The sequence below is a fragment of the Ips typographus genome, linkage group LG6 (assembly GCF_016097725.1).
Source record: "Ips typographus isolate SLU linkage group LG6, UJ_Ityp_2.0, whole genome shotgun sequence".
NCBI classification, from domain to species: Eukaryota; Metazoa; Arthropoda; class Insecta; order Coleoptera; family Curculionidae; genus Ips; species Ips typographus.
Window position 1 is genome coordinate 3,078,546 of NC_138427.1, and position 27,175 is coordinate 3,105,720.

The following is a 27,175-nucleotide window of genomic DNA, read 5'->3' on the forward strand; positions in this document are numbered from 1 at the left end:
AAAATTTCAGCTTCGGTTTATTTTACTTATACAACTTCAATGTCTTAGAGAAGGCTTATGAATTAAAATCACAGTAGCAACAGTTAAGTCAACTGTATTTTCTTGCCTCAAAGTGCAAATCTAGGTGGTTTCTCGTTTTCATTGATATAGAGGATGTCAGCTTGAATTCTTTTACTGACTTATGACTGGAAAAAATGCGGAAGTTTCTCACCACATTAGCCACCGTTATCTTCATTAAAACTTGCGCTATTCTCTGACCTGAAAATTTTACTGTAAAATGAATATCTTCAACCACAGTTACTCACCTATGCAATTTCTAGGTCCGCTAGAAAATGGTAAATACGATCCTGGAACAATTTTGTGCAGATTTTCAGGTAGGAACCTATCAGGATCAAATTTCAAAGGATCTTCCCAAAAGTCCGGATTGCGATGGATGTGAAAGATGCTTATAAATATGTTAGCACCTTTCGGTAAGACCTTATCACCTACAATTTATGTTTAAAACTAACTTTATTGAAAGTATCACAATTTTATTTACCCAGATTAATATCTTCACTGCAATATCTTCCAATGTGAGGTACTGATGGTAGAATTCTCATGGCTTCGGAAACTACTGCCTCAGTGTAAATCAGTTTTGGTAAATCCAGACTGTCAATTTCTTTGTCTCCTAATACTGACATTACTTCGTCATAAAGTTTTTGCTGTAAATTTGGTAGCATAATGGAAATTTCAATGAGCAATACAAAGCACTAACTTGAACCTCTGGGTGCATTCCGATCAATGTGAAAGTAAATGCAAGTGAGTGTCCTGTGGTATCTGTCGCCTAGAAAGATGTTTCAAAACCGATTTTGATATCAACCGGTGGAAAAACTTACAGCACCAGCAAATAATGTAAACTCTTCGTATACATTAGACTCTCCTCTAGCATCGTACTCGTCATTTAAAAGCAACTCAACCAAAGGAAGATCATTTTTCTGATCAACAAACTCTGAAATAATGAGAGTGACTTTAAAAGCATTTTCCTGGAGAATTTCAGATTGTTGGTGACTTACCAACAAGTTTGTCCATTTGTGCTTTCTTCTTAATTAAAATGTTTTTCAAAATTCTCTTCATCTCCCTATTGTAGAGTCGCAATTTTGCCCCGAGTGGAGTTCGAATCCACAAGTAAACTGGTACAGCTGGATTGGCAAGCAATTTTATAAATTCATCTTGAACTCTAAAATACACAAAAAAAGATTAGTCGACAACAATATGATTTCATTAACAGTAGAAATACTTCAAAAGGTTCTTATTCGAGAAGAATAAGTTAGTAAACTAAAATAAACTTACTTATCTACTAGATGTGCAAATTCAATCACTTCCGAGTACTGGATACCCTCTTCTACCCAACCAATTGATGTCACTACCAATAATCCGCATATATTTGATTGGTAGTTACTGCCAGTTATCCTCAAATGAGTGAAATGTAAAAATATACTTACAAAAAAAACTCATAAAAGTGTGAGTGTTGAAGAACCTAAAGTGATCGTCTTCTGCTCGTTTTGTTTTGATTCTTTCTAGTAGAAAACAACTTTGTTGATACAAACTTGGAATAAACTGGTTAATCATCCCAGTACTGTAAGCACTACGTAGATAACGACGACGAACTTTCCATTGCTCGGCTGCAGAAATTAAATATATTTCCATTCATCCAAATTGAATGACAACTCACCTGGTATGAGAAGAATAGAGTTTTGAAAAAGATATTGTATATCATCATAAGCTTGGGCTTTATTCAGACATTTGGAATGATTGAACACAATCTTAGCATCTTCTGCTCTATTACTCACGTAGTTGTATTTGTATCCAAGCCAGAAGCTAAATGGAAATCCAAAGAACCTTTCAGCAAGCAATGACGTGCTCAATAGATTTACTAAAAAATGTCTAAGCTCAGAATTGAAGTAAAATACTTATAAATACTTACCTCTTAGTCCAGTCAAAATAGAAATGTAAGCATTTCCAACAAACGGTATTAACGGTATAAATCCTCCATTTTGGACACACGCAAACTTGAAAACACGATAATTCTTCAAAATTAACCACAAGTAGTACGCTACGGTACTAAGCACGTATACAATCAAAATTTTCAAAGCTAATCTGAACATAGTCACTGCTTTGTTTAATAAGAATTTTGATGGACGTTTCCTTAAATAAGTCATATTTGACTCGATCCCACTCTCTGTGATTAATTAGTTAACCCTTCCTAATTTTAGTATAATTGTTGAGGAAATTACTAGAATTATTTTGATGGACATATTTAAGTAAATTACAGTAATGTTTAACGCACTTATTTTCGATATGAGTAAGTATCTGTTATAAAAACGTTTGTTGTTGAAAACATTTAATTAGTACTAGTCTACTGGAGAAAGTAATTAATTTTATTTTTAACCAGGTATGTAATAACGTTATTTCCTATGTGTAGACCAGGTGGAAAGATGAAAATTACCTGCTTTTACTTTCCACCCCGGGTGGAAAGTGAGTACTTTCCACCTGGTACTGGGTAAATGACACTTTCCACCAGCGTGAATGTCAATATGCGTTTTGTCATATCTGGGCTTACTTTTTATAGTTTAGAGAACTGTACCGCCACTTCTGCAACAGCTCGCAGCTCAAGTGATGATGAGTAACATCTGCGTCTTCAGAAATTTCCATGTTAAAAGCACTTTAAGAAAAGTTTCAGCTCAAAATATTAAAGACACAATAGCACAATAATGACGTTGTCAAGATTGTAAACAAAAGACCAGTCGTTTATTATGGTTGAAGTCATAACTACTCGTACTGTTAGAGACTACTTTATTGTTAGAGACTATTAGCAATCAATATTTCAACTGACTGATTTATTAAAAGTTCGATGAGATTTTGATAAATGGTTGAAAATAAAATAGTATACAAACCACGGTAGAAAGGTTAATTTCTGTCTCGAGATAAAGTTACTACTAATCTCTAGACAGAAATCAAACACTTTCCACCTGAGTATGTAATATACTATAACATTGGTCTTAAAGATTTGTTTTAATTTTTAAAACAGTTGTTTAAAATTTTTAGTTATTTTATGTAACTATTAATAAAACGTACTAACAAACTAAACTAACGATTATTTAAGCAGTAAATAATTGGGCGGGTATACACAGAGGTAACTAATATATTCCAGTATTAACAAAATTCCTTTGTTTATACTGTTATTACTGTACTACTGTAGCCATGTACAGCAATTACTGTAATGGGAAATGTAATACATTAGGCAACATTTTTTTTTCCAATTCTGTACTAACAATTTGAGCTGACACAAGCTCTTTAACTACTACGTGGGTAAAACAACGTAAAATATGAAACACAACTATATTTAATAAATTAATATATTCTTTCATTAGCTGACCATTCTTGGCACAAAATGTAGGTATAGGTGATTTGTAGTTTTCATTGAAAAACTTAAAGTCAACTTGAACTCCTCTACTGATTTATGTTTGGAAAAAATTCGAAAATTCCTCATTACATTAGCTACAGTGATTTTTATTAAAACTATTGTCATTCTTTGCCCTAAAAACTATTTTGTTAAAAGTTTTCTAAGCCGAAAACTTGTGACTCACCAATGCAGTTCCTGGCTCCGTCAGAGAATGGTAAATACGATCCTGGAACAATTTTGTGTAAATTTTCAGGTAGAAATCTGTTGGGATCGAATTTCAACGGATCTTTCCAGTAATCTGGATGTCGATGGATGTGGAAGATGCTTATGATAACGTTAGCACCTATTTATTATGAATAAAGTTAAATTACCAAAATCAATATCACCATCGCAGTATCTTCCAACTCCTGGAATCGCTGGTAAGATTCGCATTGTTTTGGAAATTACAGTGTCAGTGTAAATCAATTTTGGTAAGTGTAAGCTGTCTATGTCATGGTCTCCAATTACAGCCATTACCTCGTCAAATACCTTTTGCTATAAGTTTACAAAATGTAACTTTAAGTTGTAATGTCAATAAGGGAATTACTTCAATCTCTGGATACATGCCGAGTAAGATAAAACAGAATGAGAGAGTATGACCTGTTGGGTCTGTAGCTTATTGAAAGATTGACAATTAAGAGTTATGATGAAGTATTGAAAACTTACTGCAGCTGCAAATAACGTAAATTCTTCAAATATGTCTGATCCTCTTATAGCATTATATTTGTCATTTAATAAAAGCTCCACTAATGTGAGGTCAGTTTTCTGATCGACAAACTCTGCAACATACATTTTTAGAACACTTCCAACTTAATTTTGATTAATAACTAACCGGGTGGATTGGCCATTTGGTGTTTCTTCTTTATCAAAATGGTCCTTAAAATTCGCTTTATTTCTTTGGTATATTGTCTCAGTTTGGCACCTGGTAGTGATCGAATCCATACTGAAACTGGTATAATTGGGTTGGCCAACAGCTTGACAAACTCATCTTGCATTCTAGAAATAAATTATTTCTTTAATTATTATTCAGAATGTAATGTTTCACTGCAAAAGTGTTTCCTTACTTGTCTTCTAATTGTGCAAACTCACTCAATTCTGGTTTCTGTATATCTTCTTTCATCCATCCAATTGATGTCACTGTAATTCTGTAATATTTTCACTGATTTCACTGTTAAAAATACTTACAAAAAAAGCTCATAAAAGCAGGAACGTTGAAAAACTTAAAGTGATCATCTTCTGGTCGTTTAGTCGTCAATCGTTGTAGCAATAAGCAACTTTGTTGATACATTGTAGGAACAAACTGGTTGATCATTACAGTATTGAAAGCTGAACGAAGATAACGTCGTCGACCTCCAATCCATTGATCTCCTACCAATTTAATTTTATTTCACTAAACTAAATTCCACAACAAGGAACTTACCTGGTATAAGAAGAATGGAGTTTCGAAAAATGTAATGAATATCACCATAAATTTGTGCTTTATCCAGACATTTTGGGTGATTTAACACAATTTTAGCTTCGGATTGCGTAGGGAATTCAGATAAAATTTTAGAGCAAATTGCAAAACATTTGTAGACGTGCCTAACATTTAGGTTCGTAATCTTTTGAGCGGCCTTTAAATAATAGACAAACTTGTTAAAAGTTTTGACTTTGTTTACCAGTTTTCCAGCTTGTTTCATTAAACTGAAAGGCATTAAAAGGTCACCCTCACATCAGCCATAAATGACAACCGGCGGGCAAACCTAGCAAGGAAAAATTAAAAAGTTATGGGAATTTAATATCTTTCCTCAGAAAAGTCATATTGTGTTACAGCATCGTAAAGGAATAATAAATTAAAGTGGAGAATTTATATTCTGTGTCAAAAATTTATAATTTTTGTGGCTGAATTTGATGTAATTTTTTTTGATGTACCTATTTAAGAGTAATCGAGTTGATTTTAGACAGCCAGTAACTTTTTCACTACGGGAGTTCATTTGATTTGATCCCGAATGGCAAAGTGCTCAGCAAGGCTGTCAATTTTTCACGGTTGAGCCCGCAAAGTTGGAAAAGCACTTTTATTTCCCCGCGGAAAACCAGAGAGTTCTTTAAGAACACGACGACCTATGTGTCTCTGTCACATTAGATAAACTGTAATTTAGTTTTCACATTTTCTACTACCGACTACTGTTATTGACTAAACTGTTGTTCAGACTTTTGTCGATTGGAACAATTCACACTTGTTGCAGTGTGATTTCGGAGTCAAATTCACTGGAAATTTCTGTAACTGCATCATTTAAAAAAAAAACTATTATACTGGTTTAGTGGGAATTATTGATTTGTGTTTGCTAGCAGACAAGTTTCAGCTTCGGTTTATTTTACTTATACAACTTCAATGTCTTAGAGAAGGCTTATGAATTAAAATCACAGTAGCAACAGTTAAGTCAACTGGATTTTCTTGCCTCAAAGTGCAAATCTAGGTGGTTTCTAGTTTTCATTGATATAGAGGATGTCAGCTTGAATTCTTTTACTGACTTATGACTGGAAAAAATGCGGAAGTTTCTCACCACATTAGCCACCGTAATCTTCATTAAGACTTGCGCTATTCTCTGACCTGAAAATTTTACTGTAAAATGAATATCTTCAACCACAGTTACTCACCTATGCAATTTCTAGGTCCGCTAGAAAATGGTAAATACGATCCTGGAACAATTTTGTGCAGATTTTCAGGTAGGAACCTATCAGGATCAAACTTCAAAGGATCTTCCCAAAAGTCCGGATTGCGATGGATGTGAAAGATGCTTATAAATATGTTAGCACCTTTCGGTAAGACCTTCTCACCTACAATTTTTGTTTAAAACTAACTTTATTGAAAGTATCACAATTTTATTTACCCAAATTAATATCTTCACTGCAATATCTTCCAATGTGAGGTACTGATGGTAGAATTCTCATGGCTTCGGAAACTACTGCCTCAGTGTAAATCAGTTTTGGTAAATCCAGACTGTCAATTTCTTTGTCTCCTAATACTGACATTACTTCGTCATAAAGTTTTTGCTGTAAATTTGGTAGCATAATGGAAATTTCAATGAGCAATATAAAGCACTAACTTGAACCTCTGGGTGCATTCCGATCAATGTGAAAGTAAATGCAAGTGAGTGTCCTGTGGTATCTGTCGCCTAGAAAGATGTTTCAAAACAGATTTTTATATCAACTGGTGGAAAAACTTACAGCACCAGCAAAAAATGTAAACTCTTCGTATACATTAGACTCTCCTCTAGCATCGTACTGGTCATTTAATAGCAACTCAACCAAAGGAAGATCATTTTTCTGATCAACAAACTCTGAAATAATGAGAGTGACTTTAAAAGCATTTTCCTGGAGAATTTCAGATTGTTGGTGACTTACCAACAAGTTTGTCCATTTGTGCTTTCTTCTTAATTAAAATGTTTTTCAAAATTCTCTTCATCTCCCTATTGTAGAGTCGCAATTTTGCCCCGAATGGAGTTCGAATCCACAAGTAAACTGGTACAGCTGGATTGGCAAGCAATTTTATAAATTCATCTTGAAGTCTAAAATACACAAAAAAAGATTAGTCGACAACAATATGATTTCATTAACAGTAAATACTTCAAAAGGTTCTTATTCGAGAAGAATAAGTTAGTAAACTAAAATAAACTTACTTATCTACCAGATGTGCAAATTCAATCACTTCCGAGTCCTGGATATCCTCTTCTACCCAACCAATTGATGTCACTACCAATAATCCGCATATATTTGATTGGTAGTTACTGCCAGTTATCCACAAATGAGTGAAATATAAAAATATACTTACAAAAAAAACTCATAAAAGCATGAGTGTTGAAGAACCTAAAGTGATCGTCTTCTGCTCGTTTTGTTTTGATTCTTTCTAGTAGAAAACAACTTTGTTGATACAAATTTGGAATAAACTGGTTAATCATCCCAGTACTGTAAGCACTACGTAGATAACGACGACGAACTTTCCATTGCTCGGCTGCAGAAATTAAATATATTTCCATTCATGCAAATTGAATGACAACTCACCTGGCATGAGAACAATAGAGTTTCGAAAAAGATATTGCATATCAACATAAGCTTCGGCTTTATTCAGACATTTGGAATGATTGAACACAATCTTAGCATCTTCTGCACTGTTACTCACGTAGTTGTATTTGTATCCATACCAGAAGCTAAATGGAAATCCAAAGAACTTTTCAGCAAGCAATGACGTGCTCAATAGATTTACTAAAAAATGTCTAAGCTTAGAATTGAAGTAAAATACTTATAAATACTTACCTCTTAGTCCAGTCAAAATAGAAATGTAAGCATTTCCCACAAACGGTATTAACGGTATAAACCCTCCATTTTGGGCACAAGCAAACTTGAAAACACGATAATTCTTCAAAATTAACCACAAGTAGTACGCTACGGTACTAAGCACGTACACAATCAAAATTTTCAAAGCTAATCTGATCATAGTCACTGCTTTGTTTTAATAAGAATTTTGATGGACGTTTCCTTAAATAAGTCGTATTTGACTACATCCCACTCTCTGTGAATAATTAGTTAACCTATCCTAATTTTAGTATAATTGTTTAGGAAATTACTAAAATTATTTTGATGGAAATTTTTAAGTAAATTACAGTAATGTTTAATGCACTTATTTTCGATCTGTTATAAAAACGTTTGTTGTTGAAAACATTTTAGTAGTTTTCCTATTCAGTGTGCAAAGTTATGTTTTCCCACACGCGAAAGCAGTTAGACGAACGACGCTAAGCGGAGTTCGGATAAGCTTCAAGAGCGGGAAAACTTGTAGTGAAGTCGAAGTTGACAGATAACGAGGTTAAGTGTCAGTGTCAGTTTATTGTTTGTAAACAATATACAGTGTTGTTCAAGAAGTGTGTTATTAAGGAGTACGACGGTACATTTGGTGTCAGAAGTGGGATTGGAGAATCGAAGAAGAGTTCCAGAGGAAGACAGAATAAACCGACAAAAGCAGAAGGTGTGTTGAATGCCTGTGAGTACACGACAACAAAGCGCCAAAATGGATGAAGGAATGAAACAACTTATGGAGATGATTCAAGCAATAAAAGCAAGTCAGGACCAAAAGTTCGAAGAAATGAAAGCAAGCCAAATAAGTCAAGAGCAGTTCCAAGCAAGCCAAGACCAAATTAAAGACCAGTTTCAACGACAAGATGAAAAATTAGACCGAGTAATAAATGAAATAAAAGGAGAAATGGACAACAAGATGGAAATTTTGGAAGAAAAGGTAAATGAGAGGATAAGCGGTATGGAGGAGACCGTTCAGACCTTGCGAGAGGAATTTGACAAACTACAGGAAGAGTCTTCAAAGCCAACCGTAGTCGCCAGTTCTAGTGTCTGCTCAAATATTAAGCCACCAGTTTTCGACGGTAAGACCTCATGGCAGGTTTACAAAAAACAGTTTGAGGCTGCCGCAGAGGCCAACAATTGGACATCAAGTGACAAAGCCACTGCCTTGGTTTTGTCACTTCGAGAAGAAGCACTGGAGGTTTTGCAGACTTTGGACGAGAGCCAGTACAAAAACTACGCCGACTTAATCCAACATTTAGAGATGAGATTTGGAAATAAGCACCTAGAACAAGTATACGAAGCTCAGTTGTCTAGTAGGACCCAAAGAAGCACGGAAACACTTCAACAGTATGAAGCCGACATTGCTCGATTAGTTTGTTTGGCCTATCCAACGGACTCTCGTCAGAAGCCTTACACCGGAACCGAGAAACCGATCTTCCAATTCAGATCACACAATCACTCAGTCAGACTTGAATCGTCAGCTGGAGACATTTCGAAAAGAACTAATGGGAGCGTTAAATAGAAGAAGTCAGAACAACCGAAACGCTCAAACCACCACGTTTACTCGGTCATTGGAATGCTGGAACTGTGGAGAAAAGGGGCACATTCAATCGCAGTGCCGCAAACCTAGAAAAATGCAGAACCAGGAAAACGAAGAGTAGCCAGTTTTCCGGGTCACAAACTGGCTACGCAACATTGTCAAGCCCCACCAACCATAATTAAAGTAGCCCGTCTTCAGCACGAAAACACCAGCTTAATAGTGACCGGTAAGATTTGCGGCCGGGATTGCCAAATGGTTGTTGATACCGGTTCTTGCCATACTATCGTAAGGCCGGACATAGTGAAACACTGCAGGATTAGCGACACTGGTACAAAGTTTATATTGGAAACTGCCGCTGGTGAGTCAATGCCTGTTCTGGGAATCCATGAAGCTGAAGTGAAGCTTGGGCGACATGTCTTCAACCATACCGTTTTTGTGGCCAACATAACTGATGACGTCTTAATGGGCTTAGATCTTATGGAGCAACACAAGTTCCAGCTGGATTTGGAGAATAGACTGATCAAGACTGGACAAGACGAGATTGTTATGATGACACCCGAACAAGATATGCGTGTGAGGAAAGTCACGTTGCAAGAAGATGTCAACTTACCTGCAAGATCAGAGACCATCGTTAAAGTTAATTTGGATAGAAAACGGAATTGAGCAAACTTCAGCTGATAGAACCGAGTTATGAAGAGGAAGATGACGCTGTGAAGAAGGGAGTTCTTGTAGCCCGCACCCTAGTCCTGCAGGAAAACGGCCAAGCATACGTAAAAGTCGCCAATTTGAAAGAATGTGGTCAAAGATTAAAAAAAGGCGATATAATAGCCAAATCCGAACCAGTACTTATGGTGACTAAGGAGTCGCACGAAACAAAACCAAACCCCGACAGTGACCTTCCTGAGTGTTTGGTGCACTTAATGAAAAAGACGAGCTCAATTTTGACTGATCAAGAAAAACATCCACCAGCCCTTGGAGTTCTCCTGTGGTACTTGTTACTAAGAAAGATGGGTCGACAAGATTCTGCGTGGACTATAGAAGACTAAATGAAGTTACTAAGAAAGACAGTTATCCCTTGCCCAGAATAGATGACACCATAGACACTCTGGCTAACGCAAAGTGGTTTTCCACCTTGGATCTAAAAAGTGGATTCTGGCAAGTAGAGATGGATCAACGGGACAAAGAGAAAACTGCCTTCTCAACTGGAAATGGCTTGTGGCATTTTAACGTCATGCCTTTTGGACTTTGCAATGCTCCGGCAACCTTCGAAAGATTAATGGAAACTGTTCTACAAGGATTGACTTGGAAAACCTGTCTTGTTTATTTAGACGACATCATTATTATGGGCAAAACATTTGAAGAACACCTGCAAAACGTTGAAGAAATCTTCAAGAAGTTCAGAGGGGCAAACCTGAAATTAAATCCGAAGAAGTGCAGCTTTTTCCAAGAAGAAGTCGAATACTTGGGACACGTTAGATCGTCAAAGGAGTAAAAACCGACCCGAAGAAAACTGAAGCTGTAAAAAATTGGCCTGTTCCGAAAGACAAGCACGAATTAAGAAGTTTTCTGGGATTGTGTTCCTATTACAGAAGGTTTGTTCGTGGATTTGCTGATATAGCCAGACCCCTACACAAATTGACGGAGAATAACCAGCCCTTCGAATGGACTACAACATGTCAGGAAGCCATGGAAGAACTGAAAGTAACCCTTTGTTCTCCACCAGTTTTGGCTTTTCCACGACCTGGGGAAGAGTTTATTGTGGACGCAGATGCTAGTAATATTGGTTTAGGCGGAGTTTTATCTCAAATCCAAGATGGTGAAGAACGAGTGATCGCCTATTTCAGCAAATCACTATCAAAGCCAGAGAGAAATTATTGCGTAACCAGGAAGGAGCTGTTAGCCGTAGTGAAAACAGTCGAGCAGTTTCACAAATACCTGTACGGACAACGATTCAGACTAAGGACGGACCATGCCTCTCTGAAATGGCTATTTCAATTCAAAAATCCAGAAGGACAAATAGCTCGATGGTTGCAAGGACTTCAAGAATATGACTTCCAGATTGAGCACAGAAAGGGACGTTTGCACGGAAACGCGGACGCAGTGTCGCGAAGACCTTGTGTGGAAGGTTGCAATCACTGTAAACGCCTGGAGATAGCTGAATTTGGAAAGCCTTGTCGAAGGATCGCTCTGAAAAATGACATCGCATGGGATCGGGAAAACTTGGCTGCCGATCAACGAGAAGACCCCGATTTAGGACAGATAATTAACTGGAAAGAGCGTGGAGAAAGACCAAATTGGGAGGAGATTTCCGCTAAGTCTCCAACATTAAAGGGATATTGGGCATTATGGGAGTCCCTTATTATTGATGGAGATTTACTAAAAAGAAAATGGGAAAGTCCGGATGGGAAAGAAGAACGACTACAGGTAGTTCTGCCAAGAAACCGAGTTAGTGACGTACTGAAAGAAGCCCATAGTGGAATTGGTGGAGGGCACTTTGGCATCAACAAAACGTTAAATAAAGTTAGGGAAAGGTTCTATTGGCTACAAAGCCGCCCAGATGTAGAAGATTGGTGTCGGCGTTGCGCAGACTGTTTCAGTAGCAAGGGTCCCAAAACTCGGAGCCGAGGATGTATGAAGCAGTATAATGTCGGAGCTCCGTTTGAGAGGATTGCCGTTGATGTAGCTGGACCTTTTCCCAAAACTAATTCCGGAAATCGCTATGTCTTGGTCGCAATGGACTACTTCAGTAAATGGCCAGAAGTGTACGCAATACCAAACCAGGAAGCCGCTACTGTAGCAGAAGTTCTGGTTGGCAACTTCTTCTGCAGATTTGGAGTACCGAGGGAGCTGCATTCGGATCAAGGGCGTAATTTCGAATCGGCAGTATTCACGGAAGTGTGTGACCGATTGGGAATTAAGAAAACCAGGACTACTCCATTACACCCACAGTCAGACGGAATGGTGGAACGTTTCAACCGGACACTAGACAACTACCTAAGGACAGTCGTTGATAACAATCAGACAGATTGGGATCAGCACATTCCGTTGTTCCTGATGGCTTATCGATCGGCAGTACATGATTCCACTGGCAAAACACCAGCTAGTGTTGTCTTTGGAAGGGAGCTTCGTTTGCCAATGGATCTTCTTTTTGGACGACCGGAAGAACCCCCAGCCTCTTGTGATAGCTATTCAGAAAAATTGGCGCAACGCTTGCACGTGATCCATGAGGAAGTCCGGCAGAAGTTGAAATTTGCAAGCGACCGACTAAAGACAAGATATGACAAAAGGGCCAACAGCAGCGGATTCCAAGCCGGTGATCAGGTCTGGTTATACAATCCTGCTCGAAAGAAAGGGAAGTCGCCGAAGCTACAGAGGTCATGGGAGGGACCCTACGACGTTATAAAGCGTCTGAACGACGTCGTAGACAGAATACAGCGAGGACATCGGGCGAAAATGAAAATAGTTCACCTGGATCGACTTGCACCTTACCGACCACCCAAAGCTGGTGAAGTTGATGATCGGGACGATCAGCTCTAGGAGGGGGGCAGTGTTGCGAAGCGAACTTTTGGTAATTAGTTAGGATTTCTTTAGTTATTTGTTGTTACCCCTGTAGGTTACGTTGCTTTGTTTACGTTCTACATTCTTTTGTCGGTGTTCTAGAAAATCCTGGCTCCGTTGCTTATATAGAGAGAGATTTATGTTATAGGTTAATGAGTGTGAGAGAGAAAGTCAATTTCATGAATACTTGGGAACTTTCTAGAAACCATGGAAGCCTATATAAGCAGATGAACCAGGCCTAGTTAGTTAGTTGTTGAGTTGATGGTTGTAGTGAAGTCGAAGTTGACAGATAACGAGGTTAAGTGTCAGTGTCAGTTTATTGTTTGTAAACAATATACAGTGTTGTTCAAGAAGTGTGTTATTAAGGAGTACGACGGTACAATATTAAAAACAACAACTTATAACTATTTATTGTTATTAACAACATTAATGTTAAATGTACAGTTGGTCGCGTTTTTTAAATTGATCGCAGATTGAGCAACTGAAGGTAAAATACTGGTACTTGGAACTGCTTCACTTTCTTTAGGATTGAAGGTCAGAATTTTGTTACTTAATCCTTTTTTATAACTTGTGGATTCATCAATGTATTCTTCAGCTACCGTAGTCGATTTCCAACCCCCCAAGCGTTTTATGTCAGTGATTCCTTCTCCAGAATCGGCCAGGAACGTTGCCGATGATCGACGATAACTGTGCCCTGTGTAGAGTTCTGGATTTGGCAACTTCAAAAAAATAGCTATTTCAGAAGGCATTTTTCCAAAACTGTTTACTCCAATACTTTGCGAAAAACATTTACCCTTTCTGTAAACTAGGAAAAAACGATTGTTTGACTTTTTTGGACGTAGGCCGGTGTATCTTCTGTACAGTTGCAGGTAGGTTCCGTTATGAACTTCTTCTGATATTATAAAGTTTCTTGCTGTATGATTTTTGGAATCCCTAATTTTAACAATTATGACGTTTCCTTTGTCTTCAATATCTGTAGTGGTTAAATTGGCTAGCTCTTCCCTTCGACATGCACCAGCAAGTCCGAATATAGTGGCAACTTTAATTAACAGGTAAATTTTTAACTTAAATAAGTAAGAATAAACACTGCTGTAGACTTTAAATTGCATATAAATGCGTTGTTTGACAATGAGCTTTGGTTTCTAAGGAAACAAGCCTCATTTTCAAAGACAGAGACTAGGTGGTTTATTTACCTAAACTGTACGGAAGAATAATGTGAAAAAAGTCGTGTTTTTTATATGAAACCCCTGAATATTATTACATTTTTGAATTCTACGCAAAATTCTAAGCAGATTTTATGTATAATAGTCTATATAAAACTACTGTTGCAAGGTATAATCAGCATTTTAAAAAGTGTGCGGGAAAAAAAATTTCCCGCATAGTGTGCGGGAAAGTGCCACTTTGCACACACTTTTACGTATGCAAAGTAGCTTATTTGCAAACATTCGTAGAAAAAATTAGTACTAGTCTACTAGATAAAGTAATTAATTTTATTTTCAACCAGGTATATATGTAATAACGTTATTTCCTATGTGTAAACCAGGTGGAAAGATGAAAATGACCTGCTTTTATTTCCACCCCAAGTGAATGTCAATATGCGTTTTGTCATATCTGGGCTTACTTTTTATAGTTTAGAGAACTGTACCGCCACTTCTGCAACAGCTCGCAGCTCAGATGATGATGAGTAACATCTGCGTCTTCAGAAATCTCCATGTTAAAAGCACTTTAAGAAAAGTCTCAGCTCAAAATATTAAAGACACAATAGCACAATAATGACGTTGTCAAGATTGTAAACAAATCACCAGTCGTTTATTATGGTTGGTCATAACTACTCGTACCTATACTACCTTATTGTTAGAGACTATTAGCAATCAATATTTCAACAATGATTTATTAAAAGTTCGATGAGATTTTGATAAATGGTTGAAAATAAAATAGTATACAAACCACGGTAGAAAGTTTTTCTGTCTCGAGATAAATATCTAACCTAATCTCTCGACAGAAATCAAACACTTTCCACCTGAGTATGTAATATACTATAACATTGGTCTTAAAGATTTGTTTTAATTTTTAAAACAGTTGTTTAAAATTTTTAGTTATTTTATGTAACTATTAATAAAACGTACTAACAAACTAAACTAACGATTATTTAAGCAGTAAATAATTGGGCGGGTATACACAGAGGTAACTAAAATATTCCAGTATTAACAAAATTCCTTTGTTTATACTGTTATTACTCTACTACTGTAGCCATGTACAGCAATTACTGTAATGGGAAATGTAATACATTAGGCAACATTTTTTTTTCCAATTCTGTACTAACAATGTGAGCTGACACAAGCTCTTTAACTACTACGTGGGTAAAACAACGTAAAATATGAAACACAACTATATTTAATAAATTAATATATTCTTTCATTAGCTGACCATTCTTGGCACAAAATGTAGGTCTAGGTGATTTGTAGTTTTCATTGAAAGACTTGAAGTCAACTTGAACTCCTCTACTGATTTATGGTTGGAAAAAATTCGAAAATTCCTCACTACATTAGCTACAGTGATTTTCATTAAAACTATTGTCATTCTTTGCCCTAAAAACTATTTTGTTAAAAGTTTTCTAAGCCAAAAACTTGTGACTCACCAATGCAGTTTCTGGCTCCGTCAGAAAATGGTAAATACGATCCTGGAACAATTTTGTGTAAGAAAGGAAGGAAATGACAAACAGTCTTCTCCACAATACTTTATTATGACCTTAGATGGTAAGGTCTGCTCAACAAGTTTTGGTCACATAAATGACCATCTTCAGGAGCTACAAGAATAACCTACTTTACTTGGTGTACCAGAAGTTAAATGTTAAAAAACGAGATGTTAAAAAACGAGAAAACGTACCTCAAATCAGTCGACCAATGTGACTACTGTCTTTTTACAAGGGGAGAGACAGAGAGACCCATGTTATGACGAAATAGTGAAATTAACAAAGTTAAATAGGTGAACAAAGCTGTAAAATTTAACACATGTAACTATGAATTAAAAAGATTATGTGAAATTTAATAGTTACCTCATTATGGAGAAAAAATAACTATAGCACATTAAATCAAAAAATTAATTAAAATTAAACATAAAACTTAAACTAGACCCATTTAGGGCTGGGTGAGACCCTAGGGGGGAAAAAAGAGCTTAACACTTGTGCACCATCCACAGAAGAGGCGATGAAACAGGAAACAAAATGGAGGTGCAAACATTTTTAAAAAATTTCACATTGATAAGCCGTTAATTCGAAGGCAGAAGAGGAACCGTTAAGAGGGGGGTTACAATAAAATAAAATCAATAACTTAGCTGACAACAAGTAGATAGTTCTGCAACCCACAAAGCAATTGAGGATTAACAATAGAACGGTTAAAAACCCGCAACCATTCATACCGCAGGTAGTGAAGTTGAAAGTAAACAATGCACCAAACCAGCAAACAGGTGGACAACGTGTTAAGCCAGACGGGGGTGGCTAATAGGGGTTCATACAGGGTGGTAAAACTCGAAGAAGTGCCGACACCGACACAAACCACGGTGAGGGAGGGGATGGTGAAAGAGGAGGTGTTAGGGTTGTGTAAAAGGGTATGTGATGAATTAAAAGGTTAAGGACCTAAAAAAGGAGGTTGATGTATGGTTAAGCTGATCATTCAGGCAGGTGCACCCACCACAACCAGAAGCCTTGTTAATCTCAAGCACCTCAAGGTGGTTAAGGAGGCTGCCCTTACCACACACATGAAGAATCTTGAAACCCTGTTCGGTGTTGAAGGTATGATCATTCTGACGAAGATGTCGAGAGAAATTAGACTTCATGTAAGTGGTATTTAGGTTGGGGTTGTTGGTGAACTTCTACTTCTTGATGGACTACTACTTCTTTCTGAATTTTGTGTAAATTTTCAGGTAGAAATCTGTTGGGATCGAATTTCAACGAATCTTTCCAGTAATCTGCATGTCGATGGATGTGGAAGATGCTTATGATAACATTAGCACCTTTAGGTAGGACCTTATCTCCTAAAATATTGCATTACAAGAAGCTAGTTATGAATAAAGTTAAATTACCAAAATCAATATCACCATCGCAGTATCTCCCAACTCCTGGAATCGCTGGTAAGATTCGCATTGTTTTGGAAATTACAGTGTCAGTGTAAATCAATTTTGGTAAGTGTAAGCTGTCTATGTCATGGTCTCCAATTACAGCCATTACCTCGTCAAATACCTTTTGCTATAAGTTTACAAAATGTAACTTTAAGTTGTAATGTCAATAAGGGAATTACTTCAATCTCTGGATACATGCCGAGTAAGGTAAAACAGAATGAAAGAGTATGACCTGTTGTGTCCGTAGCCTATTAAAAGACTGACAATTAAGAGTTAATGATGAAGTATTAAAAACTTACTGCAGCTGCAAATAACGTAAATTCTTCAAATATATCTGATTCTCTTATAGCATTATATTATTTGTCATTTAATAAAAGCTCCACTAAAGTGAGGTCAGTTTGCTGATCAACAAACTCTGCAACATACATTTTTAGAACACTTCCAACTTAATTTTGATTAATAACTAACCGGGAAGATTGGCCATTTGGTGTTTCTTCTTTATCAAAATGGTCCTTAAAATTCGCTTTATTTCTTTGGTATATTGTCTCAGTTTGGCACCGGGTGGTGATCGAATCCATACTGAAACTGGTATAATTGGGTTGGCCAACAGCTTGACAAACTCATCTAGCATTCAAGAAATAAATTATTTCTTTAATTATTGTTACGATTTTCCCGTGGGTTCACACAAAGTCAGTTTAACTCAACAATTAATAAATTTATTACACTTCAAAACACTCCGTACAATAATTAACACAGCTACTAAAAACACTACTACAATTCCACAATTATTCCACTATTTAAACTTAACCGCGTTCCCAAATTCACTACTACTGCGGTCGAGACCGCGTCTTTTATATTCGCAAACCACGTTCTAGAATGACCGCGAAACGCTTCGCGGGTTGCCTTGATCATTCAAGAATCTTCCAGGTAGCGTTTCCTAACTGTGGCCTACTTTAATACGCGCCCGGCCAGATATTGCGGCGCATCGGTTTCATCCCGAGGCGAGCGCTCGTTAAGAAGTATCGAGCATAGTAGGCCCAGACCGTAACACTGCCCCCCTCTTAAAGCTGATCGTCCCGATCCGCTTCATCCAATCCCTGGTATTTCTTGAGTCTGTCCAGATGGACAATTTTCATCTTGCCTTTGGGGCTGCGTTGGACTCTGTACACGACGTCGTTTAACCTTTTTACCACATTGTAAGGTCCCTCCCAAACAGGTGTTAATTTCGGTGATTTGCCTTTCTTCCTCTGAGGGTTAAACAACCAAACTTTATCATCCTTCTGGAACCCTCCCGAATTGGCCCTCAGATCATAACGAGCTTTCATCTTGTCGCTAGTTAGATTCAAACTTTCCCTGACCAGATCATGGATGTTCAGTAATCTGTCTTGCAACTCGTCAACGTAGTTCTCAATGTTCGTGCTTTGGCCTGTTGGAGATCCGAACACCACATCGCATGGAAGTCGCAGTTCTCGACCAAACAGAACTTTAGATGGTGACTGTCCCGTTGAGTTGTGGACTGCTGCTCTATAAGCCATCAAGAAGAGCGGAATATGCTGGTCCCAATCTTTCTGATGCTGATCAACAACCTTTGAGAGATGTTGCTCTATGGTCTTATTAAATCTCTCGACCATGCCATCCGACTGAGGGTGAAGCGGCGTTGTTCGGGTCTTCCTAATGCCTAGCAGGTCACAGAGCCTCTGAAAGAGCTTGGACTCAAAGTTTCGTCCCTGATCAGAGTGTAACTCCAACGGCACACCAAATCTACTGAAGACATTTTCGACGAGAATATCAGCGACTGTGCTGGCTTCTTGATTTGGAATCGCAAACACCTCAGGCCATTTGCTAAAGTAATCCATGGCAACAAGAATGTACTTGTTGCCTCTGTTGGTCTCAAGAAAAGGCCCAGCGACGTCTATGGCTAAACGTTCGAACGGCAATCCTACGTTGTACTGCTTCATAGGTCCCCGGGATCTCGTCTGTGGTCCGTGACTAGCTGCACAAATGGAACATTGTCGACACCATGATTTCACGTCTTGGCAGTAGTTCACCCAGTAAAGGCGTTGCCGGATTTTGTCCAAAGTCTTATTTACTCCCAAATGAGCACCAGTCTTTCCATTGTGCATTTCCTCCAGTACGTGGTCGACCCTTCCTCTGGGAACTACCAGCTGCTTCCTTATCTCTTTTCCATCGGCACTCTCCCAAGCTCTTTTTAGCAAGCCGAGCCCAAAGTGCTTTGAACGTCAGGCCTTTGCTAGAGATTTCTTGCCATGTTGGTCTTGGCTCGCTTTGTTCCTTTCTCAACAACAATGGGCCTATGTCGCTGTCTTCTAGTTGATCCTTCCTAATCTCATCGGGACTCCATTCATCATCAGTCTTCAGCTGAACCATTCTGATGGACACAACTCCTTCACGTTGTTCCGCTTTCTGGCAATGTTTGCATTCTTCGGCGCAAGGTCTTCTTGATAGAGCATCTGCGTTATTATGCAGCTTTCCGGGTCGATGCTTGATGTTGAAATTATACTGCTGGAGTTTTTCAAGCCATCTTGCTACTTGTCCTTCCGGTTGTTTCATTCCGAGGAGCCACTTGAGTGCCGCATGGTCAGTCCTTATCAAAAATTCCTGTCCGTACAAGTACTTGTGAAAGTGATCGACTGATTTTACTATTGCCAGTAGCTCTTTTCTCGTTACACAGTAGTTCCGTTCTGCTTTGGTAAGTTTCCTACTGAAGTATTCTATGACATGTTCTTCTCCGTTTTGGACTTGAGACAATACAGCTCCAATACCAGAATTACTGGCATCTGTGTCTAAAATGAACTTTCCTTTTGGTTGTGGATAACTGAGGATGGGACTGGAGCAAAGTGATGCCTTTAATCTTCTGAACGCCTGATCACATTGGGTATTCCAACAGTAGGGTGTTTTGTCCTCAGTAAGTTGATGTAGCGGAGCTGCGATGTTGGCAAATCCTTCCACAAACCGTCTGTAGTAGGTGGCAAGTCCTAGAAAGCTTCTGAGTTCGTGTTTATCCTTTGGTACTGGCCATTCTCTAATTGCTTGGATCTTCTTGTCGTCCGTCTGGATTCCGTCGACCGTCACCACATGCCCAAGGAATTCGACTTGCTTTTGGAAGAACCAACACTTTTTGGCGTTCAATCGAAGATGGGCACCACCTATTCTAGCAAATACTTCTTGCAAGTTGTCCAGATGTTCTTCAAAAGTTTTTCCCATCACCATGATATCGTCCAGATAAACCAAGCAAGTCTTCCAGTTAAGGCCACGAAGCACAATTTCCATTAGTCTTTCAAACGTAGCAGGAGCATTACAAAGTCCGAAGGGCATCACATTGAATTGGTACAGCCCATTTCCAGCAGAAAAAAGCAGTCTTCTCCTTATCTTGCTCCTCAATGCCAACTTGCCAGTACCCACTCTTCAAATCTAAAGTAGAAAACCAACAGGATCCTGCCAAAGTCGTCAGTGTGTCGTCGATACGGGGAAGTGGATAGCTGTCCTTTTTGGTCACGTCATTCAGTTTTCGGTAATCTACACAAAATCTGCTTGATCCATCTTTCTTAGTGACCAGAACAACAGGTGATGACCAAGGGCTGCAGGATTCTTCTATAACTCCGTCGTCAAGCATCCTGTCCACTAATTCCTGCACTTCCTGTTGTTTGGCTATTGGTAGTCTCCTAGGTGGTTGTCGAATCGGTTGTGCATTGCCGGTGTTAATTCGGTGTTTTACAATGGTAGTTTTTCCCATATTGTTCGGTGTTCCAAATATGCTACCATGGTCCAAAATCAGTTTCCGAGCCTTCTTCAGTTGTGGTGTTGACAGATGTTTCCAGGTCTTTTCAAGTTCATTTAAGAGCTTGTTTTCCCCCAACTGCTCCTCCTGTTCTGGTAAACCATCGCAATTGGTTATTTTGACTACAGGCTCGAATACCGCAATAATTTCGCCTTTGTTGATTTTTACGTCGTCTGAAAAAATGTTTGCAACTCTTATTGGGACTTCACTTCCTCCATTTACAAGTGATTTCCCAATGAGGCATCTTCCTGGTCGGTCCGGGTTTCGTACAAGTCCAACACAGCTCCCAGAATTCTGCTCCAAATGTCCAATGATTATTTGCTCGGAATTGCCGCTTATTTTTACTGTCTGAGATGCCAAAACATTAATGGGTGACTCATAGCGGTGATTGGTTGACAGGATGAACTCTTCACTTCCAAACCTTAGGATATTTTGCTCGGGATTAAAAGAAAATCCATGTTGACGAATCAGGTCCATTCCCAGAATAAATTCATCTTCAATATCTGCTACTAGCACAGTGTGGTAAAACGTAATCCTTCCAAGGCAAATCTTGACTGTTATTTCTCCTAAAACTTTAGCCGATTCTCCAGTCACAGTGCGCAGGAGAATACTTCTTCGTAAAGGCTTAACTTGACTTTTATCCACAAGGTTTGACCGGATCAAAGATACTGCCGCACCGGTATCCAAAGTAAAAGTAACGTTCATCGCATCCACCTTTCCATCTACGTTCAGGCTTCCCATTGATCTACCCAGGCTTCTGATGGAGATAATTCTGAGGGCTTTGTCTTCGCTAGTCAACATTCGCCCCGTAATGTTGACTAGTGGGAGTTTTCCTGGTCCCTTCTGGATGGTTGTACGTCCCTCGTTGGAGAGCGGGACGGTATCCTTACTCGACAATCTCGTTTGATGTGTCCCGTACGTCCGCATCGATAACACTCCACTCTAGTGATCGGGCGTGACCGTTCTAACTGTGTGGACTGGCCATTTGCTAATGCTGCCATTTGTTGCACTATTTGGCCGAACATTGATTCAATTTTATTCATTGGTGTAGCAGCATGATCGGCTGGCGGTTCTCTCTCCTCTTGAATAGTCACGGCCCTGATCCTTGGCTTTAAGTCATTGCACGCAGCTTCAACTTCCAGCGCTCGAACTAGTAATTCGCTGCTGTTGCTTCCTTTGAACATCTTCAGCATTTTCTTTACTTCCAGATCTCGAATCCCATCTACAAAACACTGTGCCACAAGTTCTTCTTGGATTTCATCCGGGACGGCTGGGTAAGCCAGATGCACAAGGCGACGAATTTCGGCTTCAAACTCTTGTAAATTTTCACCAGTTTTCTGCAGTCTTGCCTTTAATTGTGTTTGGTACACTCCTTTCCTATGCTGATCCCCATAACGTCGTTCTAATGCAGCTACTAATGCGTCATAGTTGCTTTGTTGGGCGATAGGCAGAGTCTGTAACAGCTCCAATGCAGGTCCTCGTAATGCCACCACCAGTGCTACAGCCTTTTCCTCGTTACTCCATCTATTTGCATTTGAAGCGGCCTCAAATTGGAGTTGGTACGTTGCCCATGAAGTTTGACCGTCGTATGTGGGAGGCTTGAACTTGTTGAGCCCGTTTCCGGTGATCACTGTAGAGCTGGCTCCTCTGCTGTCAATTTTCTGCTCTAAGTCACGTAACTTTATCTCGACATCATTCTGGATTTTATTAATGTCGTCCCGAACATCATTAATGTCTTCCCGAACATCCTTTAATTTTTCCTCAACATCACACTCCATCTTTTTAAGACTATCGGATACATACTCTTGGATTTCTGTCTTGTTCCGTGCTAGAACGTTCAATATTTCTACGTTACGTTTTTCTTGCCGCTCTCTATCTTCTTGACGCATTTCTATATCTTGTTGTAGCATTCTTTCTTGTTGTTGTCGAATCCTTTCTTGTTCTTCCTTCTCTTGTTGTCGAATCTTTTCTGTTTATTGTCGAATCCTTTCTTGTTCTTCTTTGTCTTGTTGTCGAATCCTTTCTTGTTCTTCTTTGTCTTGCTGTCGAATCTCTTCTTGTTTTCCAAGCATTGCCATAATAGCTGCAAGTTGGGCCTCCATGTTTGCACTTTGACGTCTTGTTATTGGCATAAAATAAATTTAACACACCACTGTTCCGAAAATCTCTAGTCCGGTTCTGAACACAAGTCTTTAACCCGAAGTTTAGTTCAAATTCACGTCGCACTAAAGTCTGATCGCACTTCTGACACCAATTGTTACGATTTTCCCGTGGGTTCACACAAAGTCAGTTTAACTCAACAATTAATAAATTTATTACACTTCAAAACACTCCGTACAATAATTAACACAGCTACTAAAAACACTACTACAATTCCACAATTATTCCACTATTTCAACTTAACCGCGTTCCCAAATTCACTACTACTGCGGTCGAGACCGCGTCTTTTATATTCGCAAACCACGTTCTAGAATGACCGCGAAACGCTTCGCGGGTTGCCTTGATCATTCAAGAATCTTCCAGGTAGCGTTTCCTAACTGTGGCCTACTTTAATACGCGCCCGGCCAGATATTGCGGCGCATCGGTTTCATCCCGAGGCGAGCGCTCGTTAAGAAGTATCGAGCATAGTAGGCCCAGACCGTAACATTATTATTCAGAATGTAATGTTTCACTGCAAAAGTTTTTCCTTACTTGTCTTCTAATTGTGCAAACTCACTCAATTCTGATTCCTGTATATCTTCTTTCATCCATCCAATTGATGTCACTGTAATTCTGTAATATTTTCACTAATTTCACTGTTAAAAATACTTACAAAAAAAGCTCATAAAAGCAGGAACGTTAAAAAACTTAAAGTGATCATCTTCTGGTCGTCAATCGTTGTAGCAATAAGCAACTTTGTTGATACATTGTAGGACCAAACTGGTTGATCATTACAGTATTGAAAGCTGAACGAAGATAACGTCGTCGACCTTTCCATTGATCTCCTACCAATTTAGTTTTATTTCACTAAACTAAATTCCACAACAAAGAACTCACCTGGTATAAGAAGAATGGAGTTTCGAAAAATGTAATGAATATCACCATAAATATGTGCTTTATCCAGACATTTTGGGTGATTTAACACAATTTTAGCTTCGTATTGCGTAGGAAATTCAGATAAAATTTTAGAGCAAATTGCAAAACATTTGTAGACGTGCCTAACATTTAGGTTCGTAATCTTTTGAGCGGCCTTTAAATAATAGACAAACTTGTTAAAAGTTTTGACTTTGTTTACCAGATTTCCAGCTTCTTTTATTAAAATGGAAGGCATTAAAGGGTCACCCTTACATCAGCCATAAAGGACAACAGGCGGGCAAACCTAGCAAGGAAAAATTAAAAAGTGATGAGAATTTAATATCTTTCCTCAGGAAAGCCATATTGTGTTACAGCATCGTAACGGAATAATAAATTAAAGTGGAGAATTTATATTCTGTGTCAAAAATGTATAATTTTTGTGGCTGAATTTGATGTAATTTTTGTTTATGTATTTAAGAGTAATCGAGTTGATTTTAGATAGCCAGTAACTTTCTCAATACGGGAGTTCATTTGATTTGATCCCGAATGGCAAAACTGTAATTTAGTTTTCACATTTTCTACCGACTACTGTTATTGACTAAACTGTTGTTCAGACTTTTGTCGATTGGAACAATTCACACTTGTTGCAGTGTGATTTCGGAGTCAAATTCACTGGAAATTTCTGTAACTGCATCATTAAAAAAAAAAACTATTATACTGGTTTAGTGGGAATTATTGATTTGTGTTTGCAAGCAGAAAAATTTCATCTTCGGTTTATTTTACTTATACAACTTCAATGTCTTAGAGAAGGCTTATGAATTAAAATCACAGTAGCAACAGTTAAGTTAACTGGATTTTCTTGCCTCAAAGTGCAAATCTAGGTGGTTTCTCGTTTTCATTGATATAGAGGATGTCAGCTTGAATTCTTTTACTGACTTATGACTGGAAAAAATGCGGAAGTTTCTCACCACATTAGCCACCGTTATCTTCATTAAAATTTGCGCTATTCTTTGACCTGAAAATTTTACTGTAAAATGAATATCTTCAACCACAGTTGCAATCACCTATGCAATTTCTAGGTCCGCTAGAAAATGGTAAATACGATCCTGGAACAATTTTGTGCAGATTTTCAGGTAGGAACCTATCAGGATCAAATTTCAAAGGATCTTCCCAAAAGTCCGGATTGCGATGGATGTGAAAGATGCTTATAAATATGTTAGCACCTTTCGGTAAGACCTTATCACCTACAATTTTTGTTTAAAACTAACTTTATTGAAAGTGTCACAATTTTATTTACCCAAATTAATATCTTCACTGCAATATCTTCCAATGTGAGGTACTGATGGTAGAATTCTCATGGTTTCGGATACTACTGCATCAGTGTAAATCAGTTTTGGTAAATCCAAACTGTCAATTTCTTTGTCTCCTAATACTGACATTACTTCGTCATTAAGTTTTTGCTGTAAATTTGGTAGCATAATGGAAATTTCAATGAGCAATATAAAGCACTAACTTGAACCTCTGGGTGCATTCCGATCAATGTGAAAGTAAATGCAAGTGAGTGTCCTGTGGTATCTGTCGCCTAGCAAGATGTTTCAATACAGATTTTTATATCAACTGGTCGAAAAACTTACAGCACCAGCAAATAATGTATACTCTTCGTATACATCAGACTCTCCTCTAGCATCGTACTCGTCATTTAATAGCAACTCAACCAAAGTAAGTTCATTTTTCTGATCAACAAACTCTGAAATAATGAGAGTGCCTTTAAAAGCATTTTCCTGGAGAATTTCAGATTGTTGGTGACTTACCAACAAGTTTGTCCATTTGTGCTTTCTTCTTAATTAAAATGTTTTTCAAAATTCTCTTCATCTCCTTATTGTAGAGTCGCAATTTTGCCCCGAATGGAGTTCGAATCCACAAGTAAACTGGTACAGCTGGATTGGCAAGCAATTTTATAAATTCATCTTGAACTCTAAAATACACAAAAAAGATTAGTAGACAACAATATGATACTTCAAAAGGTTCTTATTCGAGAAGAATAAGTTAGTAAACTAAAATAAGCTTACTTATCTATCAGATGCGCAAATTCAACCATTTCCGAGTCCTGGATATCCTCTTCTAGCCAACCAATTGATGTCACTACCAATAATCCGCATATATTTAGTTGGTAGTTACTGCCAGTTATCCACAAATGAGTGAAACGTAAAAATATACTTACAAAAAAAACTCATAAAAGCGTGAGTGTTGAAGAACCTAAAGTGATCGTCTTCTGGCCGTTTTGTTTTGATTCTTTCTAGTAGAAGACAACTTTGTTGATACAAATTGGGAATAAACTGGTTAATCATCCCAGTACTGTAAGCACTACGTAGATAACGACGACGTACTTTCCATTGCTCGGCTGCAGAAATTACATATATTTCCATTCATCCAAATTGAATGACAACTCACCTGGTATGAGAAGAATAGAGTTTTGAAAAAGATATTGTATATCATCATAAGCTTGGGCTTTATTCAGACATTTGGAATGATTGAACACAATCTTAGCATCCTCTGCTCTATTACTCACGTAGTTGTATTTGTATCCTAACCAGAAGCTAAATGGCAATCCAAAGAACCTTTCAGCAAACAATGACGTGCTCAATATATTTACTAAAAAATGTCTAAGCTTAGAATTGAAGTAAAATACTTATAAATACTTACCTCTTATTCCAGTCAAAATAGAAATGTAAGCATTTCCGACAAACGGTATTAACGGTATAAATCCTCCATTTTGGGCACAAGCAAACTTGAAAACTCGATAATTCTTCAAAATTAACCACAAGTAGTACGCTACTGTACTAAGCACGTACACAATCAAAATTTTGAAAGCTAATCTGAACATAGTCACTGCTTTGTTTTAATAAGAATTTTGATGAACGTTTCCTTAAATAAGTGGTATTTGACTCCCACTCCCACATCTCACTCTATGTGATTAATTTGTTAACTCTTCTTAATTTTAGTTTAATGGTTTAGGAAGTTCCAAGAATTATTTTGATAGACCTTTTGAAGTAAATTATAATAAGGTTTGACGCAGTTATTGTTTGATATGAGGAAGTATCTGTTAAAAAAACGTTTGTTGTTGAAAACATTTAATTAGTACTAGTCTGTAGACTGTTTTCCTGTAGACAAGGTAATTAATTGTTTCTACGAATGTTTGCAAATAAGCTACTTTGCATACGTAAAAGTGTGTGCAAAGTGGCACTTTCCCGCACACTATGCGGGAAAATTTTTTTCCCGCACACTTTTTAAAATGCTG

The 27,175-nt window shown here is 38.0% G+C and overlaps 6 protein-coding genes and 1 pseudogene across 7 annotated transcripts; 1 reads left to right on the forward strand and 6 right to left on the reverse strand.

Moving 5' to 3' along the window:
• LOC145730127 (cytochrome P450 4C1-like) lies at positions 1–2,347 on the reverse strand. Its single transcript, XM_081981145.1, has 10 exons — positions 1,964–2,347; positions 1,712–1,912; positions 1,482–1,661; positions 1,330–1,402; positions 1,053–1,216; positions 876–988; positions 755–823; positions 539–701; positions 306–485; positions 1–258 (listed from the first exon to the last, which is right to left on the reverse strand). Exons 1-10 carry the CDS (start codon positions 2,196–2,198, stop codon positions 89–91), a joined length of 1,548 nt encoding a protein of 515 aa, XP_081837271.1. The 5' UTR covers positions 2,199–2,347; the 3' UTR covers positions 1–88.
• Positions 2,348–2,837: 490 nt separating this feature from the next.
• LOC145730131 (putative cytochrome P450 4p3) lies at positions 2,838–5,679 on the reverse strand. The gene is given in 8 exon segments (XM_081981149.1): positions 2,838–3,576; positions 3,627–3,792; positions 3,794–3,976; positions 4,148–4,260; positions 4,314–4,477; positions 4,546–4,618; positions 4,667–4,849; positions 4,902–5,679. Coding segments are annotated over 8 exon segments (1,326 nt in total). The 5' UTR covers positions 5,176–5,679; the 3' UTR covers positions 2,838–3,406.
• A 134-nt stretch (positions 5,680–5,813) lies between these two features.
• Positions 5,814–8,019, reverse strand: LOC145730129 (putative cytochrome P450 4ac1). Its single transcript, XM_081981147.1, has 10 exons — positions 7,775–8,019; positions 7,523–7,723; positions 7,293–7,472; positions 7,141–7,213; positions 6,866–7,029; positions 6,689–6,801; positions 6,568–6,636; positions 6,352–6,514; positions 6,119–6,298; positions 5,814–6,071 (listed from the first exon to the last, which is right to left on the reverse strand). Exons 1-10 carry the CDS (start codon positions 7,953–7,955, stop codon positions 5,902–5,904), a joined length of 1,494 nt encoding a protein of 497 aa, XP_081837273.1. The 5' UTR covers positions 7,956–8,019; the 3' UTR covers positions 5,814–5,901.
• An 8,167-nt stretch (positions 8,020–16,186) lies between these two features.
• On the forward strand, positions 16,187–16,767 carry LOC145730135 (uncharacterized). Its single transcript, XM_081981153.1, has 2 exons — positions 16,187–16,514; positions 16,584–16,767. Exons 1-2 carry the CDS (start codon positions 16,353–16,355, stop codon positions 16,755–16,757), a joined length of 336 nt encoding a protein of 111 aa, XP_081837279.1. The 5' UTR covers positions 16,187–16,352; the 3' UTR covers positions 16,758–16,767.
• On the reverse strand, positions 16,732–17,746 carry LOC145730134 (putative cytochrome P450 4d20; annotated as a pseudogene). The gene is made up of 5 exons (XR_014178548.1): positions 17,493–17,746; positions 17,324–17,439; positions 17,204–17,272; positions 16,989–17,151; positions 16,732–16,940 (listed from the first exon to the last, which is right to left on the reverse strand). The product of XR_014178548.1 is annotated as a putative cytochrome P450 4d20 (transcript).
• A 3,874-nt stretch (positions 17,747–21,620) lies between these two features.
• LOC145730133 (uncharacterized) lies at positions 21,621–24,451 on the reverse strand. Its single transcript, XM_081981152.1, has 3 exons — positions 23,860–24,451; positions 23,636–23,807; positions 21,621–23,587 (listed from the first exon to the last, which is right to left on the reverse strand). The coding sequence occupies exon 3, from the start codon at positions 22,731–22,733 to the stop codon at positions 21,642–21,644; it is 1,092 nt and encodes a 363-aa protein (XP_081837278.1). The 5' UTR covers positions 22,734–23,587; positions 23,636–23,807; positions 23,860–24,451; the 3' UTR covers positions 21,621–21,641.
• Positions 24,452–24,634: 183 nt separating this feature from the next.
• LOC145730130 (cytochrome P450 4C1-like) lies at positions 24,635–27,149 on the reverse strand. The gene is made up of 10 exons (XM_081981148.1): positions 26,581–27,149; positions 26,329–26,529; positions 26,099–26,278; positions 25,947–26,019; positions 25,689–25,852; positions 25,512–25,624; positions 25,391–25,459; positions 25,175–25,337; positions 24,942–25,121; positions 24,635–24,892 (listed from the first exon to the last, which is right to left on the reverse strand). Exons 1-10 carry the CDS (start codon positions 26,759–26,761, stop codon positions 24,723–24,725), a joined length of 1,494 nt encoding a protein of 497 aa, XP_081837274.1. The 5' UTR covers positions 26,762–27,149; the 3' UTR covers positions 24,635–24,722.
• Between the last annotated feature and the right edge of the window lie 26 nt (positions 27,150–27,175).